At 37.6% G+C, this 22,363-nt stretch overlaps 1 protein-coding gene across 1 annotated transcript; it reads left to right on the top strand.

Annotated features, from left to right (window-relative positions):
• Window positions 1-8,447: 8,447 nt before the first annotated feature.
• On the top strand, window positions 8,448-10,792 carry LOC130933970 (protein ALP1-like). Its single transcript, XM_057863561.1, has 2 exons — window positions 8,448-9,083; window positions 10,589-10,792. Exons 1-2 carry the CDS (start codon window positions 8,448-8,450, stop codon window positions 10,790-10,792), a joined length of 840 nt encoding a protein of 279 aa, XP_057719544.1.
• Window positions 10,793-22,363: the final 11,571 nt, after the last annotated feature.

The raw sequence follows: 22,363 nt of genomic DNA, 5'->3' as shown, positions 1-22,363 counted from the left end.
CCTCTATCAGTTGTCCCTTTCTTGGCTTCCTGCTATTTTGAGTTGATGTATTCAATTGCTGTCTTGTCTGATCCAATTGTGCTTCCATATCCTTGTTAGCATTTTAAGTGTCTTGTAGCATCTCTTTAAATTCTGCTAACTGTTTTGTTAGAGAAAATAATTGCTGATTAAATTCAGCAACTTGTTCTAGGGGACTAGGTTCAGTGGATACTGCTTTTTAGCCTCTTCTTTCATGGAAAATTCACTATTTAAATACAGATGCTGATTTCTGGCAACTGTATCAATGAGCTCTTGAGCCTCTTCAATTATTTTTCTCATGTGTATAGATCCACTAGCTGAGTGGTCTAGAGATATCTGAGCTTTTTCTGCAAGTCCATAGTAAAAGATGTCTAATTGCACCCATTCTGAGAACATTTCAGATGGGCATTTCCTTAGCATCTCTTTGTACCTCTCCCAGGCATCATAAAGAGATTCATTATCCTCTTGTTTAAAGCCTTGGATGTCCAGCCTTAGCTGTGTCATCCTTTTTGGAGGGAAATATTGATTCAGGAATTTGTCTGATAGCTATTTCCATGTTCTTATGCTGGCCTTGGGTTGGTTATTTAACCACCTCTTAGCTTGGTCTTTTATAGCAAATGAAAATAGCAATAATCTTTAGACATCTTGATCCACTTCCTTATCACGTACTGTGTCAGCAATTTGTAAGAACTGTGCCAGAAACTCAGTAGGTTCTTCCTGTGGAAGACCAGAATACTGACAATTTTGCTGCACCATGATAATGAGCTGAGGATTTAACTCAAAACTGCTGGCTCTTATGGAGGGTATACAGATACTACTTCCATATGAGGGGTTGGCATATGACCCCAGAGTCCTTCTAGACTTTTCGTTTCCCCTTAGGTCCATGATGGAGAAAGGGAGATGTGTGAATTGCAAATAAACAATTTTTCTCTCTTTTTTTTGAAAATCGAAATTAAAAGGAAAAAATTAAAATAAAATAAATGAAAAATTGAATATAAGTTTCGAAAATTAAGAAGGGAAAAAGAAATAAAAGAAATTAGAAAACTAAACTAATTAATTAATTAAAAAGATTTGAAAATTTTTGGATATGATTTTCAAAAATGAAGAGGGAGAAAGTGGTTAGGAAGTTTTGAAAAAGATATGTCTTAAAATTAAAGATACTTGTAAAAAAATAAATAAAAGAAAAGGCTTGAAAAAGATATGATTTTAAAATTTGAGATTAGAAAATATAAGATAAGATTTTGAAAAAGATATGATTTTTGAAAAAGATTTGAATTTAGAAATTCAAAACTAAGATAAGAAAAAATAAAAATTTTAAAATAAAAGTCTGAATTTTTTTTAATAGGAAAATTTGAAAATTCAGTTAAAATAAAGAAAAAAGATATTTTTGAATTTAATGAGGAAAGAGAAAAATAATAAAATGACACCAAACTTAGAATTTTTAGATTAAAACAAAGAAAACAAACAAGAAAACTTTGAATGTCAAGATGAACACCAAGAACACTTTGGAGATCAAGATGAACACCAAGAACAATTTTTGAAAATCTTTAGGAAAATAAAAACATAAAGGACACCAAACTTAAAAATTTATATACTTTGGACACTAATAATTCGAAAATGCACAAGAAAAACAAGGAAAGACACAAAACAAGAAAAAATACAGATCAAACAAGGAAAATAAACAAGAACAATTTGAAGATCAAGAAAGAACACAATGTATATATTTTCGAAAAAATTTTAAGAAAAATTAAAACATGCAATTGACACAAGACTCAAACAAGAAACAAAAAAAAAAAACTTGGTGCTCGAAATTGTAAATCACACTTTTCACAACTCGTACAACTAACCAGCAAGTGCACTGGGTCGTCCAAGTAATACCTTATGTGAGTAAGGGTCGATCCCACGGAGATCGTCGGCTTGAAGCAAGCTATGGTTATCTTATTATTCTTAGTCAGGATATTAATAATAATTCTTAGTTTTATTTGTAAAAAGTAAAAGAACATGAAATAAATAATACTTGTTATGCAGTAATGGAGAACAGGTTGAGGTTTCGGAGATGCTTTGGCCTCTGAATCTCTACTTTCCTACTGCCTTCTTCTTTAAACACGCAAGGTTCCTTCCATGGCAAGCTTTATGTTGGTGGATCACCGTTGTCAATGGCTACCATCCGTCCTCTCAGTGAAAACATGTCCGCTATGGTTTCCCGCATGGCTAATCATCTGTCGGTTCTCACTTGTGTTGGAATAAGATCCATTGATCTTTTTGCACACTGTCACTGCACCCAACAGTTGCGAGTTTGAAGCTCGTCACATTCATTCCTTCCTAGATCCTACTAGAAATACCACAGATAAGGTTTAGACTTTTCGGATCTTAGGAATGCCGCCAATTGATTCCAGCTTATACCAAGAAGGTTCTGATCTCACGGAATTGAATGCCCTATTATCAGGAGAGACAATCAAACTCGTGAATTAGGAGCCCAAGAGATACACACTCAAGCTGTTGCAGGTAGAACGGAAGTGGTTGTCAGGCACGCGTTAATAAGTTGAGAACGGTGATGAGTGTCACGGATCATCACATTCATCACATTGAAGTACGAGTGAATATCTTAGAATAGAAGCAAGCGTGATTGAATAGAAAATAGTAGTAATTGCATTAATTCATTGAGACACAGCAGAGTTCCTCACCCCCAACCATGGGGTTTAGAGAGTCATGCCGTCAAAAGTACAAGAAGGAATGTAAAAAATGTCATGAGGTGCCAAATGAATCTCTCAAAGTAGTTTTTATACTAGACTAGTGACCTAGGTTTACAGAGAATGAGTAAGTAGATGCAGAGAGTGCAAAAATCCACTTTCGGGGCCCACTTGGTGAGTGTTTGGGCTGAGCTTCCTAGCTTTCACGTGCTTGTGCTATTTCTAGATTTAAACGCCACTTTTGGTGCCAGTTTGGGCGTTTAACTCCAGCTTTGGTGCCAGTTCTGGCGTTTTACGCAAGAAAATGGTCTCTGACCGGCGTTTTGATGCCAGTTTGGGCCATCAAATCTCGGAAAAAGTATAGACTATTATACATTTCTGGAAAGCCCAAGATGTCTACATTCCAACGCAATTGAAAGCGTGCCGATTGGGCTTCTGTAGCTCCAGAAAATTCATTTCGCGTGTAGAAGGGTCAGAATCCAACAGCATCAGCAGTCCTTTTTTCAGCCTCTGAATCAGATTTTTGCTCAGGTCCCTCAATTTCAGCCAGAAAATACCTGAAATCATAGAAAAACACACAAACTCATAGTAAAGTCCAGAAATGTGATTTTTTTTTGCATAAAAACTAATAATAATATACTAAAAAGTAACTAAAACCTATTAAAAGCTACCTAAAAACAATGCCAAAAAGCGTATAAATTATCCGCTCATCAACAACCTCCAAGGCATATCATGGTTGAAGAATTTGAAGAGGTTGATCAAGAGATGGAAATTAAAGAAGAAGAGGCACAACCTCCTATGCCTTTGGTAAGCAATGAAGGAGAGATTGAATTGGAAGAAAGCTACCAAGAAGAAGAGGTTGAAATTGAAGAAGTTTGCAAAGAGGTGGAAGTTGTCAAGGAAGAGCACAAGGGAGTGGAGCTTGAAATCACCTTGCAAAAGTTATTGGAGACCTCTCCCCCTAAGTCACCATCATCCTTCACAACATTCAAGTGGGTAAAATTCATATCCCTTAGCTTTCTCATTCCACTTGAATTTGGTTTGCTTGAGACGGATGGGCAACTTAGAGCTCTTTGTCATTTTAAGAGTAAAAGGGAGATGGTTAGTGGTTGGCAGCACAATCCTAGGTTTCTTATGGTTGGAAGTCTAAGGTCTAAGTTCAAGGATTGGTGTAGAGTTCGATTGAATGAGTTTAGGAAGATGTCTTGGTGCATAAATGAGAATTCTTCAACCTTGTCAACCGAATGGAAGCATGAAGATCAAGAAGAAAGGGTGATGACCAACAAGGTTTGGGACCCCGGAATACACCTCAACCTTTATCAATCTTGGGGCCTTGTCACTTGTTCCAATTTTCTTGGAAGCTTGATGCGTTTAGTTTGGGATCTCGGAGGCAATTGGAATTGCAAGCATTGGTGGGATTCCTGGAAGAGTTCAAGCATAAGCCACCCTGACAAGGAACTCACCAAATGTCCAACTTAAGGACAATAACTAAAAGTGCTAGGTGGGAGACAATCCACCATGGTATATTATTCCTATTTCTCTTTTGTTTATATTAGTAATAAGTTAATTTATTATTTTTAATTATGTTTATTTCGTTTAATTTATGGTTTAGTTGTTTAATAATTTCTAAAAATAGTAAACCTTCCACGCGTAAGCGTCTATGACGCACACGCGTCATATGAAGGTTCGCACTATTTTGAAAATAATGGGTAGAGAGTTGAGCTAGAATCATACTGGTAAGGTGCCTGGTGCACGAGCCAACCCACGCGTACGCGTTGGTGACGCGTGCGCGTCACCTGCAATGTGGTCAATCCACGTGTAAGTGTCCGCAACGCGTATGCGTGGATGGAAAATCGGCGTAAAATGATGTCTTGACCCGAGAGTTGTGCGGGAAGGAGGCTGGTGTTGTGCGTCTGGCACGACGAGATGTCACGCGTACGCGTGACTGACGCTTACACGTCGCCTCTTCTTCTGCACACCCACGCGTACGCGTGGGCGATGCTTACGCGTCACGTCGCAGATTCTGCTCCTCCCATTTTTTTCTCTCCTTTCTTATTCTCTCCTCTTTCTTTCTCACTTCCTTCTCCTTTCACATATCCTCCTTATTCTCTTTCATTTTCTTTTACTTATTGCATTCACGTACCTTCATTCGTTGCATTTAATTTTGTGCATGTTTTTATTTTCTTTTCTAAGACTACCATTTTTCCGTTGGTGTTAAATTTTCTTACTCATCTGTTGAATATTTCTTCCATCATTTTGGTGCACAATGACTTGTTTATATTATTGGGTGATATTATTTATCGCTCAATGCTAATCTTTTATAACACTTTTATTCCTTGTGCATTGATATGAACTTATATTGTCTTTCATGACCCACTCTCTCCCCCCATTGTTGCAATTCTTGCACTATTGATATGCCATTTGCTTATATTATTTTCTCACTTCATGTTGTAGCTACCATGTAGTTGAGAACCTCATTATTCTTTGGCATTAGCCCACCCATGTTTATTTGTCTACATATCTTTGTTTGTGGGTTACTCTTCCTCCTCTTTCTCTTCTTTCAGGATGGCCATCAAGAAGGGAAACAGATAACTTCTAAATAGGGCGAACAACAAGTCACTGCGCACAAGCTTTGAAGGAACTCCGCAGTTGTAGCAGCCCGTCTACTTGCACATCTTTGCATGCACCGAGGACGGTGTAATCTTTAAGTGTGGGGAGGTCGATACCAACTTCTGTGGGTTAGTTATTTTCTTCTCAACACCAATGTTTAATTTCTTTTGTTAGTTCATTATTGCATTTGCATGTTTGATTGCATGTTTGTTTGATTTTGTACATATTTTACTAACTACTTGGTTGAAGTAACTATTCTCTTTTCAAGATACTGTTTTATAGCATTCCACTAATTTAAATCAAAATTTTGTTAAACTTGCTTGAAGAAATTTATTTTGGAACATGGTTTAGAGCTCGAACACACAAAACCAGTGAGATTTTGAGCCTATTCGATTGGTTGCATTCTATCAACCAATATATTTAGTTTTGGTGTATGTTGTTCTCTCTAAAATTGTGATTTTTGTCTTGCTTAATTCTATATTTCCATTGTTTGATGTATGCATACACTTATATGATAGAGGCCTTTGTTTCACTTAGCTTACATACCCATATGGCCTTAACCTTTCATTATCCTTTGCAAACCAATGTTGAGCCTATTTTACCCATTTGTTCTTTACTTTATCACATCATTAACTCTAAGCGAAAAACAATAATGTCATTAATTTGAATCCTTGGTTATCTTAGACTAGTGAGAGTGCTCATGATTTAAGTGTGGAAAAATTGGGTTTGGGAACATTTGGTTTGAGAATTGGGTATTGTATATTTTTTTGAATTTGTGAAAAAGATAGTTAAGCACATATTCTTGCATTCAATACCTTAATCATATGCATAAAAAGAAAAAAAACCAAAGAAAAAAATAAAGAGAAAAAGAAAAAAAGAGAGCAAATAATAAAAGGGGACAAAATGCCCCGAAATATATGGTGATAGCAATGCATATGTACTGTACTCAAAGTCGGATGCATGAATATCTTGCAAAACATAGTTAATGGGTAGTCAGATTTTGCATGTGATTATATGGATTGTCTTAAGTTAGGTGGGAAGTTTGGGTTAATTAAGGATTCAGATTTTAGTCCACTTGACCAAATACAATCCTACCTCGACCCTAACCCCATTACAACGCTTAAAAGACCTCTTGATATGTGTATTTTATGCATTAAATCTTTGTTGATTGGTAGAAGAAGAGAAAGTCTTAGAAAGCAAGCTTAGTAGAGAATTGAGAGAATCGAACCTCAAACACTTGAGTGATTAGAGTGTATACACTTCCGATGAGGGTTCGATGCTCGATTCTTTGTTCCCGGCTTTCATGAGCTATTTTCTTCTGCAAGTCTACTTGTACTTTATTTTGAGATTTGAATTAGTGGAATCCAGTTTATATTTATTCTTGGAGAATTTATTTACTTTTAAACCAAGTAGGAAAGAGCATTTTGCATTTAGTTTCATTCATATAGATAGGTTGAATTTCATACATTCTAGCATTCCTTTTCTCTCTTTTATAGTTTCTCTTGAGCTTAGCATGATGACATGCTAATGTTTAAGTGTGGAGAGATTGATAAACCGCTATTTTACGGTTTATCTTGTGCTTAATTTAGTGGGTTTTATACATTATTCTCACACTTATTCATTGAATTTGCATGTTTTACATTTTCCTTCCTAATTTTGTGCTATGATTGAAAACATGCTTCTTTGGCCCTAAAGTTGCTAATTTTAATCCTCTTTTATTACCATTCGATGCCTTGATATGTGTGTTAAGTGATTTAAGGGTTTATAGGGCAGGAATGGCTTAGAGGATGAAGAGGAAGCATGTAAAAGTAGAAGGAATACAAGAAACTGAAGGGATTGCAAAGATGTCAAGCGTGACCTCTTCGTATTAAATCGATCATAACATGAGCTATAGAGGTCCGAATGAGGCGATTCCAGTTGTGTTGGAAAGATAACATCTGGGCTTCGAAATGATATACAATTTGTCATAGTTACCTTGTTGTTAGGCAATGCGTACGCATGGATAGTGTGGTAGACAAGCGAAGCGTATGCGTGGGCGACGCGTACGCATGACAGAGCCACATGCTGGACGTATCAGAAAATGCTGGAGGCAATTTCTGGGCTGGTTTGGACCCAGTTTCAAGCCCGAAAACACAGATTAGAGGTTGCAGAGTGGAGGAATTAATCATTCACTTCTCATTCACTTCTCAAATCCAGGTTCAATGTTCCTTTAATTTAGTTTCTCTTCTACTTTTATTTGTTCTAGCATTCTAGTTTACTTTATTTTCCTTGTTGATTACTTTATGTTGACAATTTAGTTTATGAATATTTCATGTTATATTCATTTTCCATATTAATGAAATTTGAGATATTGTATGTTTATTGCTTCTTCCTTTAATTGTCCTCATTTATATTTGCAATTAGTTGTTTAGATTAAATGTTCTTCTATTACTTTTCTATGCTTTTGTTTTATGCCTTCCAAGTGTTTGATAAAATGCTTGGAAGGATGTTAGAGTAGATTTTTCTCCTCTTGGATTAGGTTGACTAATTGGTGACTCTTGAGTTATCTAATTCTCTTGTTGATTGATAATTAGAAGTTGCTAATTGATTTGAATTCCACTAAAGCTAGTCTTTCCTTAGGAGTTGACTAGGACTTGAGGAATCAAATTGATTTATCCACTTGACTTTCCTTCATAGTTAGAGGTTAACTAAGTGGGAGCAATGGACAATCGATGTCACAATTGAGGAGGATAATGAGGATAGGACTTCTAGTTCTCATACCTTGCCAAGAGCTTTATTAGCTATTAGTTTAATTCTTGCAATTTACATCTCTTGTTTCTTATCTTAAAAATCCCAAAATATACGTGTCCATAACCAATAACAAGAACACTTCCCTACAATTCCTTTGAGAGACGACCCGACGTTTGAATACTTTAGTTTATTTTTATAGGGGTTTGTTACTTGTGACAACCAAATGTTTGTATGAAAGGATTGTTTGTTGGTTTAGAAACTATACTTGCAACGAGAATTCATTTGTGAAATTCTTTACCACAAAAAAATCCGATCATCACACCTCTTTGAGCTACGCAATGATTTGGAGAAGGTTATGGTGGGTTTCGGGTGAAGCTCGCTCCCCATTATTTTGGCGTTATGGGACTGGAGAAATTTGCGATTAAAAGAAAAATTTTGGGTGAAGATGGGTTCTTGATGGTTCTTGCATTGGTGGATTCCAAAGGTAGGTTATTAGATGTTTCAGCTAAATGGCCTAGTACATTGAAACCCAAAACTGATTTACGTCAGAGTAAGCTCTTTCTTGAGGTTGAGAAATTCAGAAAGTTGTTGCAAGGACCATCTTATAAGCTTAGTAATGGTAGTTTAACTCCTCAGTATGTCTTGGGGGATTTGTGTTATCCCCTTTTGCCATGGCTTTTAACACCTTATAATAGGATGAATGACAAAGATAGTTTTGGTTCTGCTAAAAGAGCATTCAACTGTGCACATGCACGTGAAATGAGGTTAGTTGGTGATGCCTTTGGGAGGCTAAGGGTTAGGTGGCAGCTCCTTTCAGATTCAAGGAAGTGGAAAGGGGAGTGTGTTGAGTATTTGCCTTATGTGATTGTAACTTGTTGTTTGCTGCATAATTTCTTGATTAAGTCTAACGAGCCAATGCCAGTTAAAGAAGTGAGAATTGTTGAAAAGGAAAGAGCAGATGATGTTGCTTCTGATGGAGTGGTGGATCAGAATGCAATAAGGATAAGAGATGCACTTGCCATGCATTTGAGTAGGGTGAGCTTGAGAGGATGAATCAATGAATGAATGCTTTGGAACAAGAAAAGTCTGATGTCTATAAAACCTTGTACTACCACTTCCATTAAATTAGTTGGCTTTTAATGCCCTTTTTATGTGTAGCATTTTCGTCACGTATACCATGTGAATTTTTACTGTATCAATCACAATTAGAAATATGAAGTCTTTATTATAGGTGGAAGACAAGGTATATAAGTAATTTCATAACTCATTAACATTTTTTTATGCTTAACGTTAATAGGAACTAAATTGAAAAAAAATTAACGTATAGGAACCCAATTGAAAAGAAAAAAAGTATAGGGACCTGAAAAGTATTTAAACATATATATATATATATATATATATATATATTTATTATCTAACTACTTTTAAGGGAGTCATAACTATAACTTACGAACAGAAAACCAACTCCATTGTAGATCTGTATTCTTTAGATGGTCACCAAAATAAAAAATCCTAACATTATAAGTTGTGAATTAACATAACTATCATCGCCACATTTGAGTAAGTTGAGCTATGGATTATGCAATATAAAATTTTGCCTTTGGATGTCTCTCTTATGATAAGAGTAGATGGCTAATTTTCTTAATGACTTTGTTATCAATTCAATCAATTTGATTCTACTGTGTGGATGATTGATATTTTAACCTTTTCTCAACTCATTCTTGCAAAATGCATAGAAGTGTATAATCCTATATTAAGTCAACAGTGAATATGACTTTCTTGTTTCTTTGTATGTTTCAGATCTACACATTTTCTAAACTTTTTGATAAATTCAATCTTCTTTTTCCAATTTTTATTTACTTCCTTTCATCCTCTTCAACTAACATTTCTCTTCTCCTAGAACATTCCTTCAACCATCATTGAATTTTTTGTGTGTGTGCTTATGTGATGGTTATAGCTAAAGCATGTGATGGTTGAGCTTCTTTGGGATTTATTTATTTATTTGCTAAAGGGATCTATTTTGAGCTTATATTCATGATCTATTTGTATAATGTACTTATATCACCCTGAACCATACCACATTAGGAGGAATTGGATTATTATGTAAATCTCTGCAACAAGGAATTTTATAACAATTAGCAATATTAGCAACACAAGGCAGACATAAAGAATATGCACTATAGAAAATTAGAATGCCTAATTAGTATTTGTTTTACCACACCAATTTATTTTAATAAAATAATTTTATTATTTTATTCCTTTGTTGTGTCACAGACTCATAGCTGCCAGTTGTCCTGATACCAACCGCTATCTAATAAAGAGAACTGCTATGCTTGTCAAGCATTGACCCAATAATGGATGCACTATTATTTTAAAGAGGATATATATTTCATCTTTAACGATAAGCAATCTCAAAAATATAGACAAGCATAGACAAACGTAAAATGGTTGCAATCTTAGCTTTTTATACTATTACGCCGAAAGAGGAAACTACCAAGGGTCTTCTATAGTTATAAGACAATGACCAACTCTGGTGTTAGAGTCATACACCCTTACACTACATTTACAAGGCAAAGCACAACAACCTAGATGTTGTCCAGGACTTCGCTGGTATGGGTTTTAAGATGGATCAGGGACTTGCTAGTCGAGGTGGTGATGGGATCGGATCTCTGGAGCGGCGAGGGGTGGTACTTGCAAAGACACTCCAACGCTCAAGTCAGAATGGACCTGAGAAGTGTAGGTGAAGGTTAGTAATGTGTAACGTACCTGAAGGAGCCTCTGACTCCCTATAAATAGTTATATTGTTACCTTATCTTATCTTGTTGGCTAAGATAAGGCAAGTATTTGAGTTTGAATGTTGGTTAGAGATTCGAGGTTGGCCAATTTGGGCTGCAAAAATGCCCAGACCGGGGAGATCGAGCCTCTATTTGATCACTTGGGAACCTAGAGCCCAAGTCCGAAATAGTTGCCCCTGGAGCAAGAGAGTATGCTTGCTTAATCTTGTCGTGGGGTGAGTTCGTCATTCCGTTGATGGATGAGAATTATGTCGGTTTAGAATCTCTCAATAGAAATAGAATTGTTTCGTTGCAAGCATAGTCCAAACTGACAATTAACCCTCTCAATCAAACTTTAGAATACAAGATTGTCACAATCCAAAACAAATATAAACTGAGAGTTTTAAATCCCAGGTCGTTTTTCCTCGGACTAGCAATTGAGTGCACACTTTTGGTTGTTGGTGCACGAAATTATGATCTCTAATAATGGCATTCAACTTTAAATGCGCATCTACTAACTAAGCACTTTCTTCACAACCTCGCACAACTAACAAGCAAGTGCACTGGGTCGTCCAAGTAATAAACCTTACGTGAGTAAGGGTCGATCCCACGGAGATTGTTAGTATGAAGCAAGCTATGGTCATCTTATAGATCTCAGTTAGGCGAATAATAAATGGTTATAGAGTTTTCGAATAATAATAATAATTAAACAGAAAATAAAGATAAAAATACTTATGTAAGTCATTGGTAAGAATTTCTGATAAGTGTATGGAGATGCTGTGTTCCTTTTGGATCTCTGCAACATGCTGCTTTCATACTTTCAATTCTTCTTACTCCTTTCCATGGCAAGCTGTATGTAGGGCATCACCGTTGTCAATGGCTACATCCCATCCTCTCAGTGAAAAAGGTCCAAATGCTCTGTCACGGCACAGCTAATCATCTGTTGGTTCTCGATCATGTCGGAATAGAATCCATTGATTCTTTTGCGTTTGTCATCACGCCCAACAATCGCGAGTTTGAAGCTCGTCACAGTCATTCAATCCCTGAATCCTACTCGGAATACCACAGACAAGGTTTAGACTTTCCGGATTTTCATGAATGCCGCCATCAATTCTAGCTTATACCACGAAGATTCTGATTAAGGAATCCAAGAGATATACGCTCGGTCTAAGGTAGAACGGAGGTGGTTGTCAGTCACGCGTTCATAGGTGAGAATGATGATGAGTGTCACGGATCATCACTTTCATCATGGTGAAGTGCAACGAATATCTTAGAATAGGGATAAACTTAATTGAATAGAAAATAGTAGTAATTGCATTGAAACTCGAGGTACAGCAGAGCTCCACACCCTTAATCTAAGGTGTGCAGAAACTCCACCGTTGAAAATACATAAGTGATGAAGGTCTAGGCATGGCCGAATGTCCAGCCCCCAAAACGTGATCACAGGATCAAAAATACAATCCAGGATGTCTGATACAATAATATAATGTCTTATTTATATTAGATTAGCTACTAAGGTTCACAGAAGTAAGTAATTGATGCATAAATCCACTTTCGGGGCCCACTTGGTATGTGCTTGGGCTGAGCTTGAGCTTTACACATGCAGAGGCTTCTTTTGGAGTTGAACCCCAAGTTGTAACGTATTTTTGGCGTTCAACTCTGGTTCGTGACGTGTTTCTGGAATTTGACTCCAGAATGCAGCATGGAACTGGCGTTGAGCGCCAGTTTGCGTCGTCTAATCTCGAATAAAGTATGAACTATTATATATTGCTCGAAAGCTCTGGATGTCTACTTTCCAATGTCGTTGAGAGCACGACATCTGGAGTTCTTTAGCTCCAGAAAATCCATTTCGAGTGCAGGGAGGTCAGATTCCAACAGCATCAGTAGTCCTTTGTCAGCCTTTTATCAGAGTTTTGCTCAGGTCCCTCAATTTCACCCAGAAAATACCTGAAATCATAGAAAAACACATGAACTCATAGTAAAGTCCAGAAATGTGAATTTAGCATAAAAACTAATGAAAACATCCCTAAAAGAAGCTAGATCCTACTAAAAACTACCTAAAAACAATGCCAAAAAGAGTATAAATTATCCGCTCATCACAACACCAAACTTAAATTGTTGCTTGTCCCCAAGCAACTAAAAATCAAAATAGGATAAAAAGAAGAGAACATACTATAAATCTCAGAACATCAATGAATGTTAGTTCTAATTAGATGAGTGGGACTTGTAGCTTTTTTGCTTCTGAATAGTTTTGGCATCTCACTTTATCCTTTGAAGTTTAGAATGATTGGCATCTATAGGAACCTAGAATTTCAGATAGTGTTATTGGTTCTCCTAGTTAAGTATGTTGATTCTTGAACATAGCTACTTTTATGAGTCTTGGCCGTGGCCCTAAGCATTTTGTTTTCTAGTATTACCACAGGATACATAAATGCCACAGACACATAACTGGGTGAACCTTTTCAGATTGTGACTCAGCTTTACTAAAGACCCCAATTAGAGGTGTCCAGAGTTCTTAAGCACACTCTTTTTGCTTTGGATCACGACTTTAACCACTCAGACCCAAGCTTTTCACTTGGACCTGCATGCCACAAGCACATGGTTAGGGACAGCTTGATTTAGCCGCTTAGGCCTAGATTTATTTCCTTGGGCCCTCCTATCCGTTGATGCTCAAAGCCTTGGATCCTTTTTACCCTTGCCTTTTGGTTTTAATGGCTATTGGCTTTTTCTGCTTGCTTTTTCTTTTATATTTTTTTTCGCCACTTTTTTTTTCTTTCGCAAGCTTTTGCTTCTTCACTACTTTTTCTTACTTCAAGAATCAATTTCATGATTTTTCAGATTATCAATAACATTTCTCTTTGTTCATCATTCTTTCAAGAGCCAACAATTTTAACATTCATAAACAACAAGATCAAAAAATATGCACTGTTCAAGCATTTATTCAGAAAACAAAAAGTATTGTCACCACATCAATATAATTAAAATAATTTCAAGGATAAATTCGAAACTCATGTACTTCTTGTTCTTTTGAATTAGGAACATTTTTCATTTAAGAGAGGTGAAGGATTTATGGAATTATTCATAGCCTTAAGACATAGTTACTAGACACTAATGATCATGTAATAAAGACACAAACATAGATAAACATGAAGCTTAAAAATCGAAAAACAGAGAATCAAAAACAAGGAATGAGTCCACCTTAGTGATGGTGGCGCCTTCTCCTTGAAGGACCAATGATGTCCTTGAGCTCTTCTATGTCTCTTCCTTGCCTTTGTTGCTCCTCCCTCATTGCTCTTTGATCTTCTCTAATCTCATGGAGAATGATGGAGTGCTCTTGGTGTTCCACCCTTAGTTGGTCTATGTTATAACTCAAGTCTTCTAGAGAAGTGTTGAGTTGTTCCCAATAGTTGTTGGGAGGAAAGTGCATCCCTTGAGGCATTTCTGGGATTTCTTGGTGATGAGCTTCCTCATGCGTCTCTTGGGATCCATGAGTGGGCTCTCGTGTTTGCTCTATCTTCTTCTTAGCGATGGGCTTATCCTCCTAAATGGGGATGTCTCCTTCTATGATAACTCCAGCTGAGTAACATAGATGGCAAATAAGATGAGGAAAAGCTAGCCTTGCCATGGTGGAGGACTTTTTGGCTATTTTGTAGAGTTCAAGGGAGATGATTTCATGAACTTCTACTTCCTCTCCATTCATGATGCTATGGATCATGATGGCCCGATCCATAGTAATTTCGGATCGGTTGCTAGTGGGGATGATGGAGCATTAGATGAACTCCAACCATCCTCTAGCCACAGGCTTGAGGTCCAGTCTTCTTAATTGAACCGGCTTACCTTTGGAGTCTCTTTTCCATTGAGCTCCTTCCACACATATGTCCATAAGGACTTGGTCCAACCTTTGATCAAAGTTGACCCTTCTAGTGTAGGGTATGCATCTCCTTGCATCATAGGCAAGTTGAATGCCAACCTCACATTTTCCGAACTAAAATCTAAGTATTTTCCCCGAACCATTGTAAGATAATTCTTTGGATTCGGGTTCACACTTTGATCATGGTTCCTAGTGATCCATGCATTGGCATAGAACTCTTGAACCATTAAGATTCCGGCTTGTTGAATGGGGTTGGTCAGAACTTCCCAACCTCTTCTTTGGATCTCATGTCGGATCTCAGGATACTCATTTTTCTTGAGTTTGAAAGGGACCTCGGGGATCACCTTCTTCTTGGCCACAGCTTCATAGAAGTGGTCTTGATGGGCTTTGGAGATGAATCTCTCCATCTCCCATGACTCGGAGGTGGAAGCTTTTGTCTTCCCTTTCCCTTTTCTAGAGGTTTCTTGTAACGACCCAATTTTCAGTACGCCTAGGACATACCAGAAACTGAGTGCTACCAATTTGTCATCCTAATTATTATCTATTATTTATTATATGAGCCTGATTCGTTGTTAAAAGCGTAGTTAGTTTGCGAGATACTTTTTTTTGAAAACGTTTGGATTAATAAACAGAATCATTTATAATCAATTCACAAATAATAACAGATAAAACAGTTATAAATAACCACACATAAATACATCACAAGCAGCTAACAAGATTCAGTGATCCAGCCTTTATTAGAGTATAGACTTTTAGTTAGAACACCCCTAGATATAGCTAAATAATATCTATATACATATATATATATATATATATATATATATATATATATATATACAACATCCCAGGTCCTGACCTGTTCAAGAAGTCCCTAAGCTGGCACCCAGGCTAGCCTAGACTCTATACTCGCCTAGTCCCTCTAAACTACTAAAGCGAGGGAAAGTACGTTCTAAGTCTTCAAAACTCAAGTCAAGTGAACGTCACCAAAGGTAGGACATCATTTGCTATTCATCTGCACGATCAGACATTGCCATAAGACGTCCCTCTGGTACCTCATCAAGTAGCCACACAACGGGAGTCTCGTACACAGGAATCAGGTTAAAGTGCGCATACAAACGGGGTGCAGACGTTGGGTGGTCTCACAGTATATACATGTACATAGATAAAGAGATTCACCCTAGACTCAGAAGACTACCTAGAGCGGAATTCTCTTTACGAACGGTCATCAGCGAACTACGGAAGGGTACTCATGCTTCCATCTGGAGGGGGAAGGGAGAGAGAAGGGGTAAGAACTGGGGAGTTCTTAGTAGGGCCGGGGTTATTAGTTACGTTCATTAATTTTGTGTTGTTTAGTAGACTAATAGCAGAATATAGAGAAGTAGTAAACAGAAGACAGATAAATAGAGAAAATAGAGAAAACAGAAAAAGATCACAAACAGAAGAATACAAGAAAGTAAAACACAGACACAAACACAGAGAATAGAATACAAACAAAGAAAGCATACATTCATGCAACAATCATAATAGAGAAAATGCACAACCAAGTATGATGCATGTCTAGCCCTAGTGCAGATAATGAGCTCATCTGTCGGTTACATACCCGCTCCCGATGTTACCCAGCAACCTCTGTCTGGATAAGGCTTTCCTGTTGGCAATATCCACTGCAAGCAACCTTTGTCTTGCAGGGTATCCACTGCAAGCAACATTTGTCTTGCAGGGCAAAACTTATTAGCCGATATACGCCCAACAGTCTCACTGTAAGCAACCTCTGTCTTACAGGAGCAACAACATACTCACTGTAAGCAACCTCTGTCTTACAGGAGCACATTCATCTTGATACCTCTGTAAGCAACCTCTGTCTTACAGCAAAGCATTATAGCAAGGTATCCCAGGAAAGCGTTCTCAGTGGTCGTACCACCATCTATCTGACTGCCTCTCTGTAGTAGATTCTTACATAATCATTCTCATTATCATTATTCATTAACATTCTCATTATTCATCATCACTTTCACATTCTTATGCTGTACCTCTTTCTGTCTCTGTTCAATCATGCTATACAAACTCTACAGCTTTTACTTTTACAACATCTTAACTCCAACCATTTCTCTTTGTCACATTACTCTCTTCTCTGTGTCTTTTTACTTTTCTCAGATTACTCTTTTCTCTGTATCCCTCTATTCTGCTCTGGTTACTCTGTTCTCTGTTTTTCTTTACTCTGCTCTGGTTTCTCTACTTAACATATGTATTTAAAGCTTATGTAAATTTTGGTATGAATAGTTAGCCTGTCCCAAGTATAGGTTCATTAAGTCTATACTGAAACAGTTTAACTTTTCATATAATACTTAACCCTAGTCGCAACTCAAGGACTAACTATGTTGCCCTAGTTCGTTCACTAATTCTATCTGTTTTTCTGTCATTAAAACATTACAGACTTTTTCTTCGATTTTTATCTTTTCTTTAACTTTTTATCTTTTCTTTATCTTTGCCTCACTAACATGTTATTACCACTCCCTAAGTGTTTTATGAAGGTAATTATGAGATTCTGCACTTAAAGTTGTCTTTCTAAAGCTTTTATAGAAAATTGCCTTTTCTGCATTATTTTATTATTTTTATTAAAATATTATTTTAATTAAATATTATTATTTAATATTTTATTATTATTATTATTTATTAATATATTTTCGAAAATTAACTTTACTTTAACCTTTAACCTTTAAAATTCACTTTTTACCACCCGTAACTTTTAATATTTCTACTTTTACCACCCTAACTTTCAGAAATTACCAGACAACCCCTAAAACACCAAAAATTTTACTTCCTTGCCCTTTTTAAGATCTAAGGCCTGTTCTTCATTGTTCTTCATCACACTCAAAGTGTTCTTCATGTTCTTCATAAATTCTTCAGATTCTTTCTCTATTTTTACCCGTTTTTCAGTCTTTTCAGCAACCGATTTTTACTATAATTCATAATAAATTAGCAGCCACTAAAACCCCATCTTTTCTACATGATTTCAACACAAATTGAACCTCAATTTAAGCTTAGGGTTTCGTTTTTCCCAGCTGCCCAAGAACATGAACTTTAAAGCTTAAATTTCATCAAATTTCATCAGAATTTCACCAAATTTCCACCAAGAATCAATCATATATGCAACCAATTTTTAGCACAACCAAATAATACAAAATTCACACATCTCAAACACAAATAATCAAGATTAATTTCGTGACACCCTACCTGGTTTTGCCACTCCAAATTCAATCAAACTTTCAGGTGGTCCTTGGTGCACGAAATTGTGATCAATACTTTTCACAGCTCAAATAATCCCCGGTAATGAATCCAAAAACTTGGTGCTCAATACCATGGCATAAACACAACTTCGCACAACTAACCAGCAAGTGCACTGGGTCGTCCAAGTAATACCTTACGTGAGTAAGGGTCGATCCCACGGAGATTGTTGGTATGAAGCAAGCTATGGTCACCTTGTAAATATCAGTCAGGCAGACTCAAATGGGTATAGATGATGAATAAAGCATAAAGATAAAGATAGAGATACTTATGTATATCATTGGTGAGAGCTTCAGATAAGTGTATGAAGATGCCTTCCCTTCCGTCTCTCTGCTTTCCTACTGTCTTCATCCAATCCTTCTTACTCCTTTCCATGGCAAGCTCATGTAGGGTTTCACCGTTGTCAGTGGCTACCTCCCATCCTCTCAGTGAAAATGTTCCCATGCTCTGTCACAGCATATGGCTAATCAGCTGTCGGTTCTCGGTCAGGCCGGAATAAAATCCATCGATCCTTTTGCGTCTGTCACTAACGCCCCGCCTGCTAGGAGTTTGAAGCACGTCACAGTCATTCAATCATTGAATCCTACTCAGAATACCACAGACAAGGTTAGACCTTCCGGATTCTCCTGAATGCCGCCATCAGTTCTCGCCTATACCACGAAGACTCTGATCTCACGGAATGGCTGGCTCGTTTGTCAGGCGAGCACTCGGTTGTCAGGCGATCAACCATGCATTGTGTATCAGGAATCCAAGAGATATTCACTAAGCCTCGTATGCTTGTAGAACAAGAATGGTTGTCAGTCACTTTGTTCATAAGTGAGAATGATGATGAGTGTCACGGATCATCACATTCATCAAGTTGAAGAACAGGTGATATCTTGGAACAAGAACAAGCGGAATTGAATAGAAGAACAATAGTAATTGCATTAATACTCGAGGTACAGCAGAGCTCCACACCTTAATCTATGGTGTGTAGAAACTCCACCGTTGAAAATACATAAGAACAAGGTCTAGGCATGGCCGTGAGGCCAGCCTCCCAGTGATCAAAAGATTCAAAGATCTCCAGATGTCTAATACAATAGTAAAAGGTCCTACTTATAGAAAACTAGTAGCCTAAGGTGTACAAAGATGAGTAAATGACATAAAAATCCACTTCCGGGCCCACTTGGTGTGTGCTTGGGCTGAGCAATGAAGCATTTTCGTGTAGAGACTCTTCTTGGAGTTAAACGCCAGCTTTTATGCCAGTTTGGGCGTTTAACTCCCATTTTGGTGCCAGTTCCGGCGTTTAACGCTGGAATTCCTGAGGGTGACTTTGAACGCCGGTTTGGGCCATCAAATCTTGGGCAAAGTATGGACTATCATATATTGCTGGAAAGCCCAGGATGTCTACTTTCCAACGCCGTTGAGAGCGCGCCAATTGGGCTTCTGTAGCTCCAGAAAATCCACTTAGAGTGCAGGGAGGTCAGAATCCAACAGCATCTGCAGTCCTTTTCAGTCTCTGAATCAGATTTTTGCTCAGATCCCTCAATTTCAGCCAGAAAATACCTGAAATCACAGAAAAACACACAAACTCATAGTAAAGTCCAGAAAAATGAATTTTAACTAAAAAATAATAGAAATATACTAAAAACTCAACTCAAACTACCAAAAACATACTAAAAACAATGCCAAAAAGCGTATAAATTATCCGCTCATCAGTCCTTAAGCACTTTTTCCTCCTAAATCACATCAAGAACAACTTTAAATCCAAAATCTCTCAACTGACCAAATCTCACTCAGTATGTTAGGAAGAGATATCTCACCTTATACTTGCTGGAAATTCACATTTCTTGGCCCTCAAGTCAAGTTAAGCATGATTCCTAAGGAAAAACATCAAGAAAACACATGTTTACATGGTTTTCCTTGAAAACAGAATTGAAGAGGGAGGGAGACAGCCATCTCACCTTATTTCCAGCCTTGATAAGTCACATGGTTATGTAGAGGAAGAAGAGAGGATCATTTTGGTGAAATCGGAGTTTTGATTTGAGTTTTAGTTCAGCAGAAATCAAACTTTGAAGATTAAAGGGTCATGAAAGTTTCTCTCTTTTCTCTCTTCACATTTTCGGCCAAAGGGAGTAAATGACCAGCCTTGGAGTGTCTTGGGGGTGTAAGGAGAGTTGTGATTGGTTGGCTTGAAGGTGGATTAAAATAATATTAAAATATCTTTGGTGTATAACAACTAAAACTAGGTGTATCGGAACACTTGTAAAAATATCTCTAAAAATTATTTTCTGAGCTACTAGCATAAATGACACTAGTAACATATTTATTATGAGAATAAAACATGTATGATGAGCCCTTAGCATTGCTAAAGTCATCAGAGAGTGCTGGTGCTAAGCTGCACCAGTAAACCGTGAACCTGGTTAAACCGATTTCCTGTTTTTAACTAAAACAGACTAGGTAACCTTATAATATCATTCAAGAATCTTCTTATACAAATATAATGATAATATCATCCTATTATCTCTCTTCTCTCATAAATTGAGTCCGGTTTGTCAAACTGAGACTATTTACAAAAAACCGAATCAAAACTCCTAACCGATACGGTTCAAAAACTAGGTTCTTCGCGATTGCGTTGTCGGGCTTGTCTCAGAAGATGTTCTAGTTTAAGGATGACATAATGACAATGAGGATTGAGATGCTTGATGATATATAATAGGTCTTCCCTTTACTGATCTTCCGGAGAAATCCGTGTCTTCAGAAAAGATCTCGCGTACTCGAAAAACAGGGTTGTTACATTTCTCCGGCTTTAGGTGCCATAAATGGTTATGGAAAAATAAAAAAGCTATGCTTTTACCACACCAAACTTAGAATATTTCTCGCCCTCAAGCAAAAGAATAAAGAAGAGAAGAAGAAGAAGAAAATATGGAGGAAAAGGAGAGGTGTGTGGTTTCGGCCAAGGTGAAGAAGAAAGGGTTGTGGTGTGTGAAAATAAAGAAGGATAGAGGGGTTTATATAGTGAAGGGAGAGGGAGTAGGTTCGGCTATTTAGGGTGGGTTTGGGTGGGAAAGAGATTTTGGATTTTGAAGGTAAGTGGGGTTTATGGGGAAGAGTGGATGGGTGTGAGTGGTGAAGAGGTGATGGGGAAGAGAGATTGAGGTGATTGGTGAAGGGTTTTGGGGAAGAGTGTTATTGGATTGTGTGAAGAGGAGAGAATGTGAGTTGAGGTAGGTGGGGATCCTGTGGGGTCCACAGATCCTAAGGTGTCAAGGATTATCATCCCTACACGAATGAGGCGTGTAAAACGCCCTCTGCATGAAATCCTGGCGTTCAACGCCAGATTGCTTGTTTCTGGCGTTGAACGCCAGCTTCATGCTTGTTTTGGGCATTCAACGCCCATTTGCATCATGTTTCTGGCGTTGAACGCTAGTTCCATTCTTGTTTCTGGCGTTCAGCGCTAGCTCTCCTCAGGGTGTATTCCTGGCGTCTGAACGCCAGGATGCTACTTGTTTCTGGCATTCGACGCCAGATCCATGCTCTATTCTAGCGTTGAACGCCAGCCAGATGTTCCTTACTGGCGTTTAAACGCCAGTAAGTCCTTCCTCCAGGGTGTGCTTTTTCTTCTGCTGTTTTTAATTCTAGTATTTATTTTGTGACTCTACATGATCATGAACCTAATAAAACATAAAAGAACAATAAAAAAATAAAATTAGATAAATAAAAATTGGGTTGCTTCCCAATAAGCGCTTCTTTAATGTCAATAGCTTGACAGTGGGCTCTCATGGAGCCTCACAGGTGATCAGGTCAATGTTGTAGACTCCCAACACCAAACTTAGAGTTTGGATGTGGGATTCAACACCAAACTTGGAGTTTGGCTGTGGCCTCCAAACACCAAACTTAGAGTTTGATTGTGGGAGCTCTGTTTGACTATGTACTGAGAGAAGCTTTTCATGCTTCCTCTCCATGGTTGCAGAGGAACACCCTTGGGTTTTAAACACAAGGTAGTCCCCATTCAATTGAAGGACTAATTCTCTTCTGTTAACATCTATCACAGCTCCTGCTGTGGCTAGGAAAGATCTTCCAAGGATGATGCATTCATCCTCCTCCTTCCTAGTGTCTAAGATTATGAAATCAGCAGGGATGTAAAGGCCTTTAACCTTCACTAGCACATCCTCTACCAATCCATAAGCTTGTCTTACTGACTTGTCTGCCATTTGCAATGAGAATATGGCAGGCTGTACCTCAATGATCCCCAGCTTCTCCATTACAAAGAGTGGCATAAGATTTATGCCTGACCCTAGGTCACACAGACTCTTCTCAAAGGTCATGGTGCCTATGGTACAGGGTATTAAGAATTTACCAGGATCTTGTCTCTTTTGAGGTAAAGTTTGCTGAATCCATGTATCTAA

The sequence above is a fragment of the Arachis stenosperma genome, chromosome 6 (genome assembly GCF_014773155.1).
Source record: "Arachis stenosperma cultivar V10309 chromosome 6, arast.V10309.gnm1.PFL2, whole genome shotgun sequence".
NCBI classification, from domain to species: Eukaryota; Viridiplantae; Streptophyta; class Magnoliopsida; order Fabales; family Fabaceae; genus Arachis; species Arachis stenosperma.
This window is presented reverse-complemented; position numbering and strand designations above follow the sequence as displayed.

Excerpts from the sequence above, each read along its gene's own strand:
- LOC130933970 (XM_057863561.1), top strand. The coding sequence starts at position 8,448 with ATGGGACTGGAGAAATTTGCGATTAAAAGAAAAATTTTGGGTGAAGAT. Across the intron at positions 9,084-10,588 it reads TTGCCATGCATTTGAGTAGG|AGTCATACACCCTTACACTA; the intron begins GTGAGCTTGAGA and ends CTCTGGTGTTAG.